Consider the following 21626-nt stretch of genomic DNA (forward strand, 5'->3'; position numbering starts at 1 on the left):
ATGGAACAAAACTGTGTTTCTGGATATTGCAAAAGAACAGAATCAATGTATTGATACAATTAATTCTGATCATGTGAAATTATTGACTCTGAGGGGTGTTGAAATTACCCAGATTCAGGAGTCTTATGGGCTTTAATGACCATGTGTTGTGAATGGCAATATTTGCTTTGGGTTTGGTGGCTATATATATACATGTATATATTTTTTGTACTAATACTAGTACTTAATACCAAATCTCTATGCTTGAAATGACACGAGAGTCCTTTAGTAAAGATTAAGCATGTCTTTGATGTTGTTGGTAGTTGCTGATATTGGAGGTACATTTTATGGTAATGACTTGATCTTTTCATTGGAGGGGGAGCGGGGGGGGGGGGGGGGGCGAGGGGTTATGAATTTTAGAGATACTGTATATTTTAAGGCCATGAAATCTTTAAATTAGAACATTCCTTCTGAGTGGCAGCCCCAATAAACTGTAAAGCAGGTTACTCTGTACTGAGTAGTTCTATTCTGTACAATAAAAGCACAGCAATTTCTACATCGTGTGATATATTTTCAATGATTCCAAAATTATGTATCTGAAAGATTGATAACTTTCCCCCGTTGAAAAAGTTGAGTCATTGCAGTAGTTTGTGAAGATTGTCACACTCGGGGTGCCTGAACCAAACTAGAAATAATATCAGGATTTGGGAAAGGTGGCAGAAAATAAAAATGAATAAAAAGATAAACAGATAAATAAATAAATAAATATTAATAATATTATAAAAGGATAATAAAAATGGTCATAAATACATTTGAAATAATAGAATTAAATAGTTTTTAATATATACTTTTTAAACACCCCCCCCCCCCCCCACTTCTTGTCCTTTTCTAAGTGAGACTTGATGAATTTGATTCAATGGATAAATGGTCAAGAATAATGTGAACTTTCTGTAAACATTGTAAACAAAGCCCACTTTTATAAACAGTATCCATGGAACATCATGGCTTGGTTCAATATTTTGTCATGTCAAGTCTTTGTATCTCTTCTAGCCAATGGCATGTAATAAAAACTAGACACATGGGTCATTACCCTGGATTTCCTGGACAAATGGTCATAGAGAAATTTTCCGTGAAAATTGATCTTTATTGAAAATATTTATTTTACCATCGCACAGGTGCTGGATGCTCAGAAAAAAAAAAATGAAGCTCTGATACTTTTGTGGAATCTGCTCCTGAAAGGGTGCATTGGAAGTGAAACTTCACTTTTCACATAGATACGCATATATGCTGTAAGAAGATTGCTAAAATTTAGTTTTCTCAGAGGTGCAAAATGACAACATCCAAACAACAAATATGAATTGGAGATTATATTCACTGGTTTACAGTATAAATTAAAGTAATCAATATAAGTCGACTATTTCTTGCATTATCCAGACTGTGTGAAGAGTTTCAGATATTAAGTAGGAAAAGCTTAAAAGTTCAAGGCTTCAAACAAATATTCTGATTGTTTTAGGGAGGAATTGGATATGTACAGGTAAATTTTTATTAATTTTTGGATGGAAAGAGATTATGTGACTAGTTACAAAGGAGAGTTAAAGAATGGAAATAATCTTTGTGGAAAAATTATAGTTCTAAATTGGTGAACGGTGACCAGCATCAAATAGTACTCCATTTTTATCTGTAAAATTTTCACTTGGAAATTGAGAAAATTGATAGTTAAATCACTTATCAATATCACTCTCTCTGTTGGATCATGAATTTTACTTATTTAGATGAAGTTTCAGCATTTTGAATTATAATACATGTTTGAGTGCCATGAGGAATTATTATTCAGAAGATTTTGTTTCATTTTTATTAAAAAAGAAAGAAAGAATGAATGAATGAATGAATGAATGAATGAATGAAAGACAATGCCTGATATGGCATTTACAAGTAGAATATATAAACTGAAGAGAATGTTGTCAATAGAATGCAATATTTGAATATATTTTACAACATTTATTGAATGATATTTTAATGATATTAATACTTCCTTTGGTACTTTAAGTGATAATAATCACTTCCTTTAGTACTGAAACGGCTACATTTTGCTTTTATCACAAGAGCATCGTCAAGTTAAATGGCCACAAAATGTATAATATTTATTGCATTTAAATAGAATTTACCCTTATCAATAGGAAAACAGATCACAGGACATGTAGAGATCTAACATGGCAGATCTAAGACAGGTCAATGGAATGAGAATTGCTCAACAGATACATGGGTACGAGTGAGTTCGCAGAGGTGTATACGCCGGGAGACATTGTGACATTTTTAAAAGAGTGAATTTTGAAGGATAGCACCAGTGACTGTCATTATCTCATCAGTTATAACCCAGTGTGATTATTGAATATTTTCTGACACAGTGAAGGATTGTGGCCTGCGGTATTCTCTCTCTTCATGGTTTTACCCACTGCAATATACAATCTACCAGTAGGAACATTGATTTAACAATTGCCTTGCACCACAATACCTGTAAAACTGTAGCAGGGCCAGTAAAAGTTTGTATTTTTTTTTCAATTATTATAAACAAGATCCCAGTTCTCTTACCAAAACAACATATTCACTACAAATTACTCTGAGAAACTTGATGGACATTTCACTATGCACCCACGCTGCAAGCACAAGCCTCTGGCAGCCATTGTAAATTCGGATAGTGTAACCAAGAGCCGTGCACGGCGCATGCTTGAGGGCGAGGTGCGGGACTTGTATTTGCAGGTAAGCAGCCTTTTTTATTATTTCACACCATTGGCCTTTTCTTTTTTTGGTGAGGATTGTATACAGATTTGGTCATTATTTGTTTTACTTTGATTTATTTATATATTTATTGAACTGTAGGATAGATAATTTACTGATGTTACAGGGAAACATACACATTTTTTTTTCTCTGTATGAAAATTGTTCTTGAGCTTTAAAATGCTAGATTAGGGACTTATTAATGAAATATAATCACCAAACAAAGGGAAAAAAAAGATCAGGAAGTCCGCTAGATTAATTGTTCTACACTTGTTATACTGGCATAGAAAGCAACGGCAGTGATCAATCCCAGTGATTGCTTTAACCCTATCAGTTCCCAATAGAAACATTGTTGTAGTTTTCCAGATGGCCAGAGCGCCATGACATCTAATTATTGAAATGTTGTCTTTATTTTGCATTCATTGATTTGTTCAGTTTTCCACATTTGGGATGAATGCTCTTTTAATGTTTGCGGTGTAATTTCATTCCGTCTTTCATACATTTTCCCTACTGTTTTACTCATTGTAGTAGTTATTTAACTTTCATTGATCTTATGCAGGGTTATGACTCATTTAATTCTAGCAAAATTAATTATTTATATTTCACAGAGTAGTTTTGTTAATACTGTAACAGCTGAACAGAATATTTGACAGTTATTTATTTTATTTATTTATTTTTTTTTTTGTGTGTGTTTATTTAGAATGGTTTTGAAAATGAGTAACTGTTATTTGAAATTCTTCAAATAATAAAGTCAGTTCAATATAATCAAGGTATTGGCAGTTCAATTAAAGTCTTAAGATTTTGTCTTTGGCTGAATACATCTCTTAAAATAGGTAAAAAATCACAGTTATATACACTATGGTGCAGTCTGATTGACAGTCTGCAGTTTTTGTCTTTGTCTGAATGCGGCTCTAATAGTGGGTTAAAAATCATGGTTGTGTACTATACTGCAGTGTGCAGTTTTTGTCTTTGTCTGTATGCGGCTTAAAAATTATTAGGTTAAAAATCATGGTTATTGTACCACCAGCGTTAGCGCTGGCGGTACACATGGTTTCGGTCCCGTCCGGATCGTTCCGCCGGCTCCGCCGGCTCCGTTGGCTCCGCCGGCTCCGCCGGCTCCGCCGGACGGCTACCGTTACCGCTTCTCCTCCTAGACGGTAAGGGCCCCCGTACCCATCTCATGGATTTAGGTCACCTATAATCTCAACTCGTTCCACGTAAAATTTGGGCTTTGTCGGTATTGGGGTCTGGGTGTGGCACTCATTGCAATGCACCCTTGTCTAAAAATGGCAAAATTAAATGCTAATTATCTACCCTACGGAAGGAGTTATGGGAAAAATTTCTATAGACGGCTTTCCAAAAGTCGTATGTGTAGATTTCAAATATACCCTTGGATTTGACCTTTGACCTCTACTTCAAGGTCAAATGGGCCAAAATTTTCAAAAAAATGAAATTTTTTACGAAAAAAATTTGTTTTGCCCTGTTATTCAGACACCACACAGACTTAACCAATAATATTATTGGAAAGTGTTACCCTTCAGGTCATCTTTCATCTCCATGAATTTGGGGTCAATCGGTGCATTTTCACGGGAGTAGCGGCCATAAGATACCGAAACTGAAAACTGTCTCTAATTCGGGAACCGTTAATGCTAGAGACCCATTCTTTTTTGCATTTTGTAGAGCATGTAAAGCCCAACACTGGAGGTGGTCTCGGTTTTTTTGTATTCCATACGGTTTTCGAGTTACGCTGTATCAAAAAGTACATATTGGTGGTAAAAGCAAAATGTGCAGTACGGTAATGGATAATAAATTTTGAACTCTGGAAAAATAAAACATAAGGCTTGGCAAAGCAGACAACTTGTGTTCAAAAATGACATTATTTTATCAAATTTGAACTTCTGAAACTTCAGAGCACCTCCTATTTCAAGAATTTTGACCAAAATGACATTTTCTTTATTTTAATTAATTTTTTCTGTACGAAATTTAAGGCACATTATGGTAACTCCAAAATTATAACATCTAGTCCCTTATATCTCCAAAACTGGCAGAGATAGGTCCATAGTTACTATTGAAGTTGAATAGGAAGTCATATACTGGCAATCTTACTATGACCTTGAAATTGACCTTTGACCTACTTTTCACCATGAACTGAATTTTGCAAATTTTGCTTTCCTTTTATCTCCAAAACTGGCAGAGATAGGTCCGTAGTTACTATTGAACTTGAATAGGAAGTCATATACTGGCAATCTATATGTGACATTAAAATTGACCTTTGACCTACTTTTCACCATGAACTGAATTTTGCAAATTTTGCTTTCCTTTTATCTCCAAAACTGGCAGAGATAGGTCCGTAGTTACTATTGAACTTGAATAGGAAGTCATATACTGGCAATCTATATGTGACATTAAAATTGACCTTTGACCTACTTTTCACCATGAACTGAATTTTGCAAATTTTGCTTTCCTTTTATCTCCAAAACTGGCTGAGATAGGTCCGTAGTTACTATTGAACTTGAATAGGAAGTCATATACTGGCAATCTATATGTAACATTAAAATTGACCTTTGACCTACTTTTCACCATGAACTAAATTTTGCAAATTTTGCTTTCCTTTTATCTCCAAAACTGGCTGAGATAGGTCCGTAGTTACTATTGAACTTGAATAGGAAGTCATATACTGGCAATCTAAATGTGACCTTAAAATTTGCCTTTGACCTACTTTTCACCATAAACTGAACTTTGCAAAATTTGCTTCCCTTTTATCTCCAAAACTGGCGGAGATAGGTCCATAGTTACTATTGAACTTGAATAGGAAGTCATATACTGGCAATCTAAATGTGACCTTAAAATTGACCTTTGACCTACTTTTCACCATGAACTGAACTTTGCAAATTTTTCTTCCCTTTTATTTCCAAAACTGGCAGAGATAGGTCCATAGTTACTATTGAAGTTGAATAGGAAGTCATATACTGGCAATCTAAATGTGACCTTAAAATTGACCTTTGACCTACTTTACACCATGAACTGAAATTTGCAAATTTTGCTTTCCTTTTATCTCCAAAACTGGCTGAGATAGGTCCGTAGTTACTATTGAACTTGAATAGGAAGTCATATACTGGCAATCTAAATGTGACATTAAAATTGACCTTTGACCTACTTTTCACCAAGAACTGAACTTTGCAAATTTTGCTTCCCTTTTATCTCCAAAACTGGCAGAGATAGGTCCATAGTTACTATTGAACTTGAATAGGAAGTCATATACTGGCAATCTAAATGTGACCTTGAAATTGACCTTTGACCTACTTTTCATCATGAACTGAACTTTGCAAACTTTTCTGCCCTTTTATCTCCAAAACTGGCAGAGATAGGTCCATAGTTACTATTGAACTTGAAAAGGAAGTCATATACTGGCATTATAAATGTGACATTAAAATTGACCTTTGTCCTACTTTTCACCATAAACTGAACTTTGCAAATTTTGCTTCCCCTTTATCTCCAAAACTGGCAGAGATAGGTCCATAGTTACTATTGAACTTGAATAGAAAGTCATATACTGGCATTCTAAATGTGACCTTAAAATTGACCTTTGACCTACTTTACACCATGAACTGAATTTTGCAAATTTTGCTTTCCTTTTATCTCCAAAACTGGCTGAGATAGGTCCGTAGTTACTATTGAACTTGAATAGGAAGTCATATACTGGCATTATAAATGTGACATTAAAATTGACCTTTGTCCTACTTTTCACCATAAACTGAACTTTGCAAATTTTGCTTCCCCTTTATCTCCAAAATGAATAAACGTTGTTTAAAAAAAAAAAATGTGACCTTGAAATTGACCTTTGACCTACTTTTCACCATGAACTGAATTTTGCAAATTTTGCTTCCCCTTTATCTCCAAAACTGGCAGAGATAGGTCCATAGTTACTCTTGAACTTGAATAGGAAGTCATATACTGGCAATTTACTGTGACCTTGAAATTGACTCTTGACCTACCTTACGAAGAACTTAAATTTGATTGTACCATATATATTTTTTGCAATAGTTAAAAAATTCTTGTTGATTGCATTTTTACAGCTTGTCAAGCACAAAACTGGTGGCTGTGTCCCTTATTTTATGTATGTGGGGGTCTATACGAATGCGTTTGCTCCAGCTGGTGGTACAATATTTGGAGGCGGTATCGCCTCTCTTATCCTCTAGTTTTTGTAGGCTAATTATATTGAAGTATGATTGACAGTCCGCAGTTTTTGTTTTTTGTCTGAATGCGGCTGTAACAGCAGGTTAAAAATCATGCTCCATCACGCCTGGGTTAACATGGCGTGAAATGGGGCATTATTGTCAGTAATTTGTCAAACAAGACTTAGCTGTCAGCAGGAACGGGGTCTAATGGTTTCCCGATCTAGGGGGTATAGGGTTGTCAATGTAACAGAGCTTATGAAGTTACTGTTATGATTGTTGTGATAAATAAAAAATAATCTATGCACTAGCTAGCTGCTAAGCAGTTGATATCACTTTGTTGTTGTATTGTTTAAGAACAATGAAATTGTAGGGTAAATAGAGAAGGGAATACATTGGAAAGTGTGATATAGGATGAAGTACATTGATGACTTTTTAGTTAGTTTTTGTTGTGTATTTGCTGCTACTTGAAGTAATTACGTAAATGAAATTTGACCAGTTAGGACAAAGTAATTGTCATCATAACACTAACCAAGTTATAGTTTTCATCAGCTTGTAGTATTGTAGGTTGTACTGATAAATCTCAGCTGTTGCCTTAAATTTGATTCATTAGATAAATGACTTTGCATTTTCATACCATAGAAAGTGATTTTCACATGTATGTTCATGAATGCATGTACATTGTGCATCTTTTTGTCTCCTAACCTGACAAAATGGTGCAGGAACCCCAGCATGCACTTTTCTGCTGCTTGTTTTGCTTTTTTTTTCTATAAATAGGAGAGAGGGAGAGATAAAAAAATTGTAAAAAGTATACATGCAAGCACATTTACAACTCTTATCAAGATCAAGTCTGTTTTAAGAGTCCAGTCAGTGGATGACTGTTTCTTTGACTTAATTTACTTGTTTTAACATTTAAAATGTGTTTTATCTGGCATTACAGGCCATATGTGCCTGAAATAGTCTCAACACATTTTTCTCCTCTGTTTTCTCCTTACAAATTTTTTTTTTTTTTTTTGCCATGTTCTTGTTTTTCCCAAATGTTATTCACTGGTGCTTGTACAAATACATAACAAGTTTTTGAGGACAAGTTGTTACTTGAACACACTTTTATGTGCTTTTTTTCTTGGTTTATGCATGTGTTTATGTATGTCTGTGTTTTGTTTATTTTTTTATTTATCTGCATCCTTAAACATTTTTTCAGGACATCACCGGAGAAGACCTTGTTTTGTTTGGTTTCAAATTTCATTGGTATATGCTTTTCAAACAGTCGGTGAATAATTCTAATTTGCTTTAAAAAGCAGTTGTGCTTTCTCAGTTCTCAATGCAACTGCCCTCAACTGACTTACATACAATATTACATCAATTACTGAGGGTTTTGTAACATTTAGGAAAATGCAGTTTAGAGTTACTAGAATTGATGGAAAACAGCATGGCTGATGATAGATACCATTGCATAAAATCTTTTTTGTTTTCGTTCTCTTTTATCTCTCCTCTATTGCATGTTTTCAAGAGATATAGTTACCTGTTCATGATCGTAAGACAGATGGAAGATTTGGGTGTTTGCCTAAATGTGTCTTGGCAACGAAATACAAGAGACTCTTACATGACCCCATCATACACGGCAGAGTTCATCTGTCTTTGTTTCTTTTTTTATTTTTTATTATTGACACTATTGAATGACATTGCATTTCGATATTGGATTGCTTTTTTGTTTTTCTTTCTTTTTTCTGTTCAGAATCTCTGAATGAATGCTTAGATTACCCAGGTTTGCTGACAAAATCGTTTGGTACTCTAGGAAGGGTTGAGTGTGTGTGTGTGTGTGTGTGTGTGTGTGTGTGTGTGCTCTTGTGCACGCATTCTAACCGAGGACACACACCCGCCCGAAACCCACTAACCGAGGACACACCTCCAACCGAGGACGTCCTCGGTTGACATAAGCAGTGGAATGCATAAAGGGGCCCATTTCAAGTTAGGTGGTGAAATTTGACGCTATTCTGAGCCAGTCCTCGGTTATGCTGTATAGCGCGGGCCAAATTCCCGCCACGAGTGTATCAGAAATACTGTCCAACTTTTTGTCTGAAATCGGGCTATACACACGCGTCCTCGGTTGTGCTGTAAAGGGCGGACCAAATTCCGCGTCCTCGGTTGTGCTGTAAAGGGCAGACTAAACTGAAACTAATGTTATATCTCAGATGTCTATATATTCAGTAAGTTCATATTTTTAAACTAAAGGTCTTTTTTTATCAAATTAAGCTCTCCTAGACCGTTACGTAACTACATAACTATCATCGCACTGTACATATTACGGCACGCTTCTTTATTAGTACAACTGACTTGGAGTGGTTTGAATAAAGAAGAACTGTCTGAATTTGTGGCTCACTCGGTAGATCTTAGGACCGACAATCTTTTGAGGGTGCAAGAATTACTCTGAAGAATCAAATAAACGTACCGGTAGGCCTACGTTAATTAATTTTCCAAATTTCTTCCCGCCGGTACGCTCCACTTTCACCCAGTACGCATATTAATTTTTCAAAAATCTTCCACCCGGTATGTTTATTAAATACATATTGTACCGGTGGGAAATTACACAAGTACAAGTCACGCTTTTTATTTTCTTAAATTGAAGTATAATGAGAAGAAAATTGAGATCTCAACTCATTACCGAGTGTTCTACCAACAGCACTGGAAAGTAGGTCAAGCGGAAGTCGCTCTCTGAACACAACAGTACATGCGTCACCTGATTTCAGTTCCTATAAATAGACGTGCTTTCCCTTCAACAGTGACAACTACTCATGTACATCGATCGAATGATGCAATGTCGTAAGGTGATAGGATCATATTTATAGCTAAGGAGGTCATTTCAAGTGCAGCAAAGACGTTGTGCCTGTTTTCAAACGTCAATTATTTCATGCCGATTTATGATTTAAACGATGTTAAATCACATTTCTATGTAAGATAAACCCTTAGGAGTTTACAGGTATGCAAAACGAACCTTATATCTGAGAATAAATTTACTATGAATAACGTCTCCGTATGGCTCTCGGAGGCGGCTTAGGTGCGACATATCTGGGTCTTCGGCCCCTGACGATTATGAAATTTAACTCATGGCAAATATATATATATATTTTTTAATAAATTAGATATCCCGTTTTTAAGATAAATTATAATACTGAGTGAATTTTACCTGGTGAATTTTTTTTTTTTTTTTTACAATGATCAATAGCTAGCTTTTTTCTTTCTCTTCTTCTTCTTTACTTTTATTTATTTATTTCATTTTTTTTTTTTGGGGGGGGGGGGGGGGGGAGTGGTGCAAAGGTTTTTTCTACCCAGTACTTTTATTCCATCCAGTACTTTTATTAAATTTCGAGATTTTTTACACCCAGTACTTTTATTCCATCAGTACTTTTATTAAATTTTGAGATTTTTTCCACCCAGTACTTTTATTCCATCAGTTCTTTTATTCGATACTTCAGAGTAAATGAAAAGGGTAAATGGATCGTCCGTAAACCCCCTTTACACTGAATGGGCCCCTGTCGGTCCATGTCGCTAACACAGAGCACACATATTCATAAACACCGCATTTGCAAGAACCGCTTTGTGAAATAAAAAAAGACGCCCCGACAATTACGCGTCCTGATATATAGGCCTACAGTTCGGATATGCACACGGCAAAAACGATTAAGGGACCGTTCCCAGATCCTATCGTACTAACTATGGATCGATCTCTCCCAGAAGGAATGCTATATAAATTGCAATCAACGTAATCAGTGTGATCTGGCCAATTTTACAAAGTTGCTGTTTTTCCCTTTTCTCAGCATAATATTATATGCGATGCAACATTTTAAAGAGAACCGATAGGTCTATTTTCATGAAACTCACAGAACTGATGAATATTAGTTAAACGCAGGTCAAGTTTGAAAATCTTCATAATGGGCTGCTTTTTTTTTGCAGAAAATTTGCTGTTGTTTTTGCTTTTTTCAGCATACATGCAACACTGTAAACACAGTTCAAGGAGAAGCAATAGGTCTATTGTCATGAAACTCACAGAACTGATGATTATTAGTAAAAGGGTTGTCAAGATCAAATATCGGCATATCCGGGCCATTTTTTGTCAAAAGTTATGCTGTTTTTTTTCTGCCATTTTCAGCATATAAGTAACACTGTAAGCACATTTCAGGGAGAACCGATAGGCCTGTTGTCATTAAACTCACAGGAGTGATCAATGTTACCAATATACAAATCAAGTTTGAAAATAGGATTGATTGGTTGAGTTTTGTGGAAGTTGTGCCTTGTTTTGATATATATAAGTGGTTTTCCTCAGATTTGATTGTCAGGCATGTTGACAGTTTCGTTATTGAACTAACTAGATATGTAAATGTAACCCGGGGGGAAGGCCGAACGTTGTTGTTCGTCTGACAACCCTCTGTATGCTGCGTAATTTTTAAAATGGGCTAGCCAACGATTGTAATCTTCGTGCGTTGAACCTGTGAATTTCTCAGGCATCAAATGCAAATCGGCCGGCATATTATCAGCGTGGGCAGGCGGTAGGGGACGTGGGGGAATTGGTGAGTTTCTGGCGGAATCGGCGGGCGTGGAGCTCTCAGTATCGGAAACGCTGCTGTCTAAAGGCTGAATGACGGTGGGGTCGATGATATCGTTGAGTTGCGATAACGCTGGTGAAGCTGAGCGAGAAGAAGTCGGCGAGGTGTGTGCCGACGGAGGAGACGTTGGCTCTTTAACGGGAATCGACGTACGTGACTCACCTGCCTTTTTGTGCCTGGTATTTGCTGACGGCGTCGACCAATAGTTTTCTGGCCTGGAAAACATGCGGGGACGTTGCTGTTGGCTCGGCTGCGGGAGAAGGAATCAACCGTGTTCTCCACCACCTTGTAACCCGGCTGGTTACTTAATTCTGAGCGGGTAGCAAACTTGAAAACACCGAAGACATCAATGGTATCTCATGAAGATCTTTATTTGCTGACGGGCTACAATCTGGCACGCAGGCAGGGACAGTCACGACGATCTCCCGGGGTCTCTCTCTCACTAACTGAGAAGCCCTCATTTTATAGGGAATCGTTCCAAGTCCTGCGTGCCCAATAACTATTACTAAATGTGTGTAATTTATAGGAATAATAAAGGAACTAAAGGTAACATACGTGATTAATAGGAAGTATGAGAAAACTAAATACAGGGACTATATTACATTCCATAGTAGCCCTGAACACGGATATGTTCTCCGGGTAGGAAGGTTACATAACGCTCGGACCTGGGAATGGCCTCAACTGAAATTTCCCCAGGTGTAGTGACTGTTTTTGGTGGAAGAGATCAAAAGAGCGAAATGACTATAATGAGGCCAAAGTATTTCTACAATTTTAGAGTCGGCACCGGGTTTCCATTTTCTGTCATCTGGAAGGGGTGTATCTTCAATTACTTAAATAAATTACTCTACTGAGATATTTGTTTCTAATTTTGGTTTCTCTTCCGTGATTGAAAATGTGATTTAAAGGCAGAGACAAATTGTATAACACTACCGTGTTATATAAATATGTTAGTGTTTGTCTGAAATTTTCTGCATCTTTACAACATTGCTAGTTGATTATATAAATATGACGGTAAACATGTTATCATGTACTGTGTAATACAGTGTCTCAAAATGGAGGCAATTGGGTGATTATTTTCAAAAGTTTTGCATTTTTTCTCCTTTTTTCATTGTACATGCAACACTGTAAACACATTTCAAGGAGAACCAATAGGCCTCTTTTCATAAAACTCACAGAACTGATGATTATAAGTAAAAGAATGGTCAAGATTGAAAATCAGCATGACCAGGCCCTTTTCTTTCAAATGTTATGCTGTTTTTTTTTTTTTTTCAGCATATAAGTAACACTGAAAGCACATTTCAGGGAGAACCAATAAGCCTGTTTTCATGAAACTCACAGGAGTAATCAATGTTATCTATATACAAATCAAGTTTAAAAATAAGATTGATTGGTTGAGTTTTGAGGGACTTCAGCTTTTATTTGTATATAAGTGGTTTTCCTCAGATTTGATTGTCAGGCATGTGGACAGTTTCGTTATTGAACTAACTAGATATGTAAATATGTTAGTGTTTGTCTGAAATTTTCTGCATCTTTACAACATTGCTAGTTGATTACATAAATATGACGGTAAACATGTTATCATGTACTGTGTAATACAGTGTCTCAAAATGGAGGAAATGGGGTGATTATTTTCAAAAGTTTTGCATTTTTTTTCTCCTTTTTTCAGTGTACATGCAACACTGTAAACACACTTCAAGGAGAACCAATAGGCCTGTTTTCATGAAACTCAGAGAACTGATGATTATTAGTAAATTAAAAAGAATGATCAAGATTGAAAATCAGCATGACCAGGCCCTTTTCTTTCAAATGTTATGCTGGATTTTTTTCAGCATATATGTAACACTGTAAGCACATTTCAAGGAGAACAGGCTTATTGGTTCTCCCTGCTTTTTTAAGCATATAAGTAACACTGTAAACACATTCCAAGGAGAACCAATAGGCCTCTTTTCACAAAACTCACAGAACTGATGATTATAAGTAAAAGAATGGTCAAGATTGAAAATCAGCATGACCAGGCCCTTTTCTTTCAAATGTTATGCTGTTTTTTTTAAGCATATAAGTAACACTGTAAACACATTCCAAGGAGAACCAATAGGCCTCTTTTCATAAAACTCACAGAACTGATTATTATGAGTAAAAGAATGGTCAAGATTGAAAATCAGCATGACCAGGCCCTTTTCTTTCAAATGTTATGCTGTTTTTTTTTCAGCATATAAGTAACACTGTAAGCACATTTCAGGGAGAACCGATAGGCCTGTTGTCATTAAACTCACAAGAGTGATCAGTGTTATCTATATACAAATCAAATTTAAAAATAAGATAGATTGGTTGAGTTCTGAGGGACTTCAGCTTTTATTTGTATATAAGTGGTTTTCCTCAGATTTGATTGTCAGGCATGTTGACATTTTCGTTATTGAATTAACTAGATATGTAAATATGTTAGTGTTTCTCTGAAATTGTCTGCATCTTTACAACATTGCTAGTTGATTATATAAATATGACGGTAAACATGTTATCATGTACTGTGTAATACAGTGTCTCAGAATGGAGGAAATGGGGTGATTATTTTCAAAAGTTTTGCATTTTTTTCTCCTTTTTTCAGTGTACATGCAACACTGTTAACATATTTCAAGGAGAACCAATAAGCCTGTTTTCATGAAACTCACAGAACTGATGATTATTAGTAAAAGAATGGTCAAGATTGAAAATCAGCAAGACCAGGCCCTTTTCTTTCAAATTTTATGCTGGTTTTTTTTTCAGCATATATGTAACACTGTAAGCACATTTCAGGGAGAACCAACAACTTAAAGCCTGTTTTCATGAAACTCACAGAACTGATTATTATGAGTAAAAGCATATTAGTAACACTGTAAGCACATTTCAGGGAGAACCGATAGGCCTGTTGTCATTAAACTCACAAGAGTGATCAATGTTATCTATATACAAATCAAGTTTAAAAATAAGATTGATTGGTTGAGTTTTGAGGGACTTCAGCTTTTATTTGTATATAAGTGGTTTTCCTCAGATTTGATTGTCAGGCATGTAAACAGTCTCATTATTGAATTTACTAGATATGTAAAATGGGTTGTTTGACAATTTCTGCGTCTTGACAATATTGCTAGTTGATTATATAAAAATGATGGTAAACCTGTTATCTTGTATTGTGTAAAAAAAGTGCCAAAATGGAAATGAACTCGTATCATTGTAGTTTGTCAGATTCAATCATTCACAATGTTCGGAATGGAGGAAATTGGACATTTAAACTTGTTATATTGATATTTTTGCCATCTCAACAATTTTCTTAGTTGATCATGTGAAATGGCAGTAAACTGTATTATTTTATGTAAAAAAGTTAAAAATGGAAAGAAACCCATTTCAGTACAGTGCTCTCTTGTATACATTTAGCATTTTCAAAGTATGACTTTGGAGTTCCATGAACCTGAAAACCTTTGCTAGTCACATTTTCTGAATATTCATGATACTAATATTTTATTATAAAAAATTGATGATCATTATGCTGTTAAGCATTATATAATATTGCATCAAATTGGAAGAAAGCACAATTTTGGGTGCTGCTGGCATGATGTCCTCAATTGTAAAATTGTGTACTGTGCAAGTCTGTATCCAATGGACGACACTTTGTGTTATCAAAATATAAAATTCATGATAATAAAAGAGTGCTAAATAGAAAATAAGCATTATGAAAATAAAATGTTTGAAAACGAATTTCTTTGGTCTTTTATTTTATTTCATCAGTATCCTTTCTTTTCCTAAATTAATTGATGTTTTATCTCATAATCTTCAATTCTAAAAAAGTGGCAAAGCCCAGCATTAAATATTGCATAACTGTTCATTTAATCATCACCTCTGGTGTTATTTTGGAATTTACCTTAAATATGAAAGAATTTCATAAAAATATGAATTGCTGCAAAGTAACGCTATATAAAATTTGCTTTGCATTAAAAGTACAATCATTATTACATGTAGATGCATGCATGTCCTCGGTTGTAATGTGTAGTGTCTGTCCGTGTGTGTGTCCGTGTGTGTCCTCGGTTAGAATGTAAAATTCTTGTCAGCAAAAAATTAGTTTTTATAAAAAATTAATTTATAACATTCATACTTGAATAGATTTTACCCTAAATTGAATGTTTTTATTTTGATTTAACCAAGGAATAAGATGTCCTCGGTTGTATGGTGTTGTGCTGATGTCCTCGGTTGGTACACATAGACAAGTATGTGTGTGTGTGTGTACATGTGCACGTGTGCAAGTGCGTACATGCATGAGGTGCTGTGTCTCGTTTTTCTTTTTGCCCCCCCCCCCCCCCCCCCACATCAAACCCCATACACCCTCTTGTTTAGTTAATCTCTATTACGTGTGGACTTGCTAATTCCACCCTGAGCTTCAGAGCTAACTTGACACTAACCTTTTCACTGTACATAGCCTATCTCCATCGTGTCAAGTAACCTCTGACGAAAATAGTTTGACCTAGTTTATATAAACCAATCAAATCCATGTTTCAAAATTTTTCACCAAAGTTTGGTGAAAACGCTGATTGGTTGACCGTCAATCGGCAATCCTCGGCTGATTCCGCAAGCTCCATACTAACAACATAGTTATTGTCGAGTGCGGAGACATCCGAGTAGTTCCGAGTGTATTACCGTACACAAAGAAAGCAAGGCGAGTGACTACGAAAAAGAATGTGTTAAGTTATCTCTTGATTCTTTGCAAAATATGAGTAAATCGGAATTGAAACCATAGGGTCTAGCAGTTTGAGGCCCTGCATCATTATCTACTGAGAGACGATGTTATTTGCGTGCTGCCCACAGGTTACGGCAAGTCCCTGATATTCAGCCTTATCTTTGATTGGTCCGGATTTGAACAAAGCGCGCTTTGACTCGTTCGCGTTCATTGGCTAGATCGTTTAATGAGTCATTGAGTGCGGGCTTTTAAATTTGATTGGCGGGCGGCGGAGGCAATCGAATCTGGTCAGAGGTTACTTGACACGATGAAGATAGGCTACAGTGAAGAGGTTAGTGTCAAGTTAGCTCTGAAGCTCAGGGTGGCTAATTCACACAGTATGACAACATGTCAAAAAGAACCTAATTCTATATTTAATATTTCATGGGAGACCTTCCTGACATCGCTGTCTCATGTGTCACTCTTAATGGCATGGGAGACAGAGCGCAATTTAATTAAAAGTACTTTCTTATCTGAGGAGAAAGTGAGCCAGCTTGGAGAAGCATCTTGAAGACTTGCACTCTGATAGCATAGGTTATCTTATTGTTAGAAGAGGTACTGTAAACATCTGTATGGAGACCCTGGTTAGTTTATTATCTAATCTTCACATGTGGTGGGAAGATTTTTTTTCTTTTTTTTAGGTAAATTTTATGGTTGGTTATTTTTGTATTGATCCTTTTTTGTTTTAAGAATTGATCAGGGATGAGATTTTTCTGACTATTTGCAGATATCCAATTTTTGGGGAGAAAAATATCATTGGCTTAGGCGGACCCCTGGACCCCGACTTTTTCACTAAATGACAGTGTTATCCCCAAGTGAAAGAGGAGCAATCAAAAGTATCATTTTCTATTAGTGTTTACTAGAACTTAATGACATATCGCATTCTCCAATGCTTTGGTAATTTTTCATTTTTTCCTATTTCTTTTCAGTTTTTGCCTCTCTTACTTTTCATATGATAACCTTTAATGATAAAAAAGTTAAAGGTCAGTACTAAGAGAGATTTTTAACCAAGAAATATCAAAGCAAAAAATTTCACTTCAAAGAGAAAAGATATTACGCTTAGACGGTTTGAGTGTGCTCTCGAAGAAAATAATTAAGCCCAAGCCTTATGACAGAGCAGCTGTTAGGGTTGTTTTCATGTAACACAACCTAGTTTTAATGACATATGGTGTGTATGTCTGTCATTATAGTTATTACACAGTAAGTTATGGGAATGATATTTAATGGAAATCCACTTGAGGGTCTTGAAACTGCTCATATCTGCACTATGAAAGAAAAAAAATGAATCCTCATTAAGTGTGATTATAAAATTGATACAGTAGCTGGGGGCTTTGAAAGACCTGACATCCTTTTTTTTTTTTCAAGAAATAAGTGTATAATCTATAAAAGGAATAACAGAATACAGGAAAAGGTGGGGTCACTCGCACCCATGGCTGTAGTATATATGCTGTAACCTATGGACCTAGTGCATTATAAAAAATCAAAGAGAATTAATAGTATGGAATTACTCCGTGTTATAAGGTAGCGGTTTGTCAATAAGAGGCAGTTAATAAATATTGAACTGGTGGCTGGATTACACCCTGATTTTCAGAGGTTTCTGGGAGCTCAGTTCTCTACCAGCAGCATATAAACCCCTTTAAATCAGGGTAGTCAAAAGCGATTTTGTTTTTCTAAATTATTTTATTTTTATATGTCAGTGTACTGCCTGGAAAGGACATAAGAATGTTGATAGTAGAAAAACGAGTTTCCAGAGATCCTCAGGGTGTTGGGGTATAGAGCACTGGGTATTTATACTGCAGATGGTACAGGTATTTCACTTCCCGATGTTACTTTGTGTCATAATTGTGGTATATACTGTAGATATATGTGAGTGCAATCAAATTTTGCAAAAGGCGTTTGAAACAATTTTATTTTTATGTCATTTTCCATATTTTTTTCAGCAAAGTTGTATTACTTTTATATCAACAGTTGTTAGACTGTCAGGTTTGAAAGGCAGATCATGAACATTGCTGTTTAGTTTGAAACCTGCAGACCATTTAGAAGAGATTTGACCAAATTATTAGACATCACAGCAGGAATTAGAGCTTAGATTGCAGGCTTGCCGCAGTTTACCTGGAAGAAGCTGTTTCTGTTATTATATAACCCAGATATCAGTCTTCACAATAGGATAATTATTTGGGATAAGAGGCTGATTACTTTTAACAGTGGGTTTCTGTTTATAGGGTAGCATTTTCTTTTGGAGAAATAAGACTTTTCAAAATTTATTAATCATTTTATTTATTTATTTATTTATTTATTTATTTATTTATTTATTTTCTTTTATTAAAAAACTTTTAGAAGCACCTTAATTGTGCACTTGACAGACATTTACTTGTACAGAAATTACAGCATCAAATGTTTTCATCATTGTACAGTTTGTCTTGACCAGTGTCCTTCCAGTTGGTCTGTCAATTGCATGGTCAGTCAATAATGATGACTGCCAGACAGTTACATCAAGAGAGAATTAATTCATATGTCGTGACTGCTCTCAGGGAAAACGATTCTGTAGTGTGACAATTAAGGGTGAAGACAGTGGAACACTTGTGTGGGTGAATAGTGGATGGTGTACATGGAGCTGGAGACAGCTAATTAAAGGACTGTCACTGGAGACTCCAGACACAAGGATGGTCTTGTTGACATGGTAACGGTAGTAACACTCCATGGTAACAGCCAAGAATTTATATGTATTGTGAAATGTAACTAAGAGACGAATTTGGAAGTTATTCCTAAGTTATATACAAGCATGTTAAGTTTTCATGAGAGAAACTCAAAGACAACTGTAACAGTTCATATAACATATTTTATACAGTGTGTTGCCGAAACAAGATACATGATACTGTGACTTCAGGTGACTTCAAATGATAATTTCTCAGCACAGATTGAGTTGTTAAATCACCGCGCATGCATTCTGGCTGACAGCGCAACTCACCTGAGCTGTTACCTTCAGCCTGTGTTGTACACCAAATAGAATCTAAATCTTTTCCAAGTACAGAGTTAAGATTTATGAAAATTGATCAGCAGCTGAATCATTTATTACAAAGACATAACATCAGGATTGGTGACGATTTCTTACATGCTTCTTACGGTGACAACCCATTCATGTATCAGTAGCGTCATTAAATATTGAACGTGTCACAAAGTTCACGGCATTGTGAAGCCCACTTAGTGCGATGTGACAGGCTTTATTGGCAGGAGAAAAGACAGATTATGACTCTCCACTTTTTATTCTCGGAGGGTCCGCAATCGGTAATTTTCAACCAGGGGCCAGGCTGGTTGACAACATCATGCATTTCTGTGCAAAAAATCTCATTGGACAGCACAGAATTGTACACAGAATTAGCTAGAGAAATTATTGTGAATATTTAGTGAAAAAAAATATTTCTGACTCTGGTGGAAGGTAGACAGACAGCCAGCAATTCTAAATTAACTGATGTATCTGCGTGTTCACAGGATTGGAAAATGAAATCAGAGTTGAATAGAAGATCGGTGTGTAGTGATACAAATGAATACTGCATGTATCTCTTCATTTCTGATCTGGCCCATGACTTGAATGGTACCTTGATTTGCTAATCATGTGCTGACTGCAAAATTACAGTTTGAGGTTTAACAACGGCTGGACACTGACCAAAATGTGGACAATTTACAAGAAACTTCATCTGTGAACTAGCTGGCAACTCAGCCGTGGAAAATTGCTATTAAACTGCAGTTTGGTGATTGTCAATTTGAAAAACTATTTAAGCTGCAAAATCTGCAACACTCATTTTGCGTGTTGTTGTTCTCAGCATGTTGTCTACAGTGGCGTGACGTGTTCAGTATCCATAGACGCTTCTTCTATGTATATGATTATATACTGGCATATTTATATAAATAATCCATTTTAACATTGAGAAGACACTGGCCAGGACTTCTGTTTTCCTCTATTAGTGTTGAACTGCCTGCATGGATGAGCTGATCAGTCCAAGCTTAAGCTTACAGACAGGGGTATGTAATTTTATTGTCTTACATTATTTACTTTGACTCAGTGTTCTTAAGTCAGTTAATTTTTTTTTTTTTTTTTTTTTTTTTTTTTTGTTGGGTATGAAAGCTGTTGAAGCTTATTTCATTTGACCACGATGCTTTCGTTGAAAGGCTGCGCGGATGTGTGGGCATGTATGCATGTGGTTGCAGGTCTGACATGTGTGTGTGTGTGTATGTGTGTATTCAAAGGAGGGGCAGCTAGTGTCTTGGTTTTAATTTTGTCATTAAATTTTATTTCTTTTCAGGATATTTCCTATTATGTGATATTGTCTTTCAGAGTTTTGAGCTGTAATATCTGTCTTAATTTTTGGACAGTAATGACAGGTGTCTGATAATAATAATAATAATAATTATTATTATTATTATTATTATTATTTCTAATCAGTTGTAATATGTTGATAAAATGCTGGATTTAATTCTGTTAAAAAAAAAAAAAAAAACAATTTTGTGCCATAAATAAAAAGATCATTAACATGTGGAAGAACTTATTTAAAATGAAGTGGCTGATTCAGATGCTTTGTAAAATAATTAAAGCTTTAATGTTTTTCTTGAAGGATATCAGTTAAGGATGTTTTTATTATAACAGAGAAACAGGTAATTATTAAGAAAAAAATATGTCATTGAAAATAGAACTGCATGAGTTTTCAATCTTTCAAAGGATTAAAATAAAAAAAGAATTCCTTTTAAGTGTTTAACCCATCTTGCCTGGCTAATCTGCAAAATTGAACTAGTTCGTCTTTGGTATTTGTAATCACTTTTTATAGCGTGGGTTAAAGAAGTTTTTGTTAACATATCTTCCATCTCGGCTGACCTTTGGATCAAAAAATCTCAGCGGGGGATTTTTGTTCTGTGTGAGACCATGCTAGAATGTATTACGTACTCTGCCATTACGCAACTGTTTATAGTTTCTGTTTCAACAGCCCGGAGCAGGGTTTTTACCATATTCAGGTAAAATAACATTGAAAGAGGGAAGAGGAAATGTGACACAGGTAGCACTTCTGGCCAGAATTTGAAGTCTGACTAAAACGTCTATTGCTTTGGGGGAAAGTTTCACTGCTTTCAGTTGCAAAAACAACTGGGCTGTCAAAAAAAAAAAAAAAAAAAAAAAAGGAAGAAAAAAAAAAGAAACCTGAGTGATAGTAATGCATGCCTCGTTAGGGATTTTAAATGAATTGAGTGTGATTTTGTTTTGTAGTTCAATTATATGTAGTTATGAGAAATTTCAGTATCTGGTCTGAATCACATAAATTGGCGAATCAAATAAATAGATAAATAAATAAATAAATAAATAAATAGGTAGAT

At 35.5% G+C, this 21626-nt stretch overlaps 1 protein-coding gene across 3 annotated transcripts in view; it reads left to right on the top strand.

Moving 5' to 3' along the window:
- LOC147760538 (uncharacterized) overlaps positions 1 to 21626 on the top strand; it is an 88055-nt gene that overhangs the window by 22120 nt on the left and 44309 nt on the right. The window contains exon 3 of one of the 3 annotated variants that reach the window (XM_087019273.1): positions 2157 to 3690. The exons of the other annotated variants lie outside the window; for them this stretch is intronic. Within the exon in view, the coding sequence (XP_086875399.1) occupies positions 2157 to 2180 (24 nt within the window). The 3' untranslated portion in view covers positions 2181 to 3690. Of the gene's footprint in view, positions 1 to 2156; positions 3691 to 21626 lie in introns of those variants that run through there. 3 annotated transcript variants of the gene reach the window in all.

This window comes from Lingula anatina, chromosome 8 (genome assembly GCF_051362555.1).
Source record: "Lingula anatina isolate TDL-2025a chromosome 8, LinAna3.0, whole genome shotgun sequence".
In the NCBI taxonomy this organism is placed as follows: Eukaryota; Metazoa; Brachiopoda; class Lingulata; order Lingulida; family Lingulidae; genus Lingula; species Lingula anatina.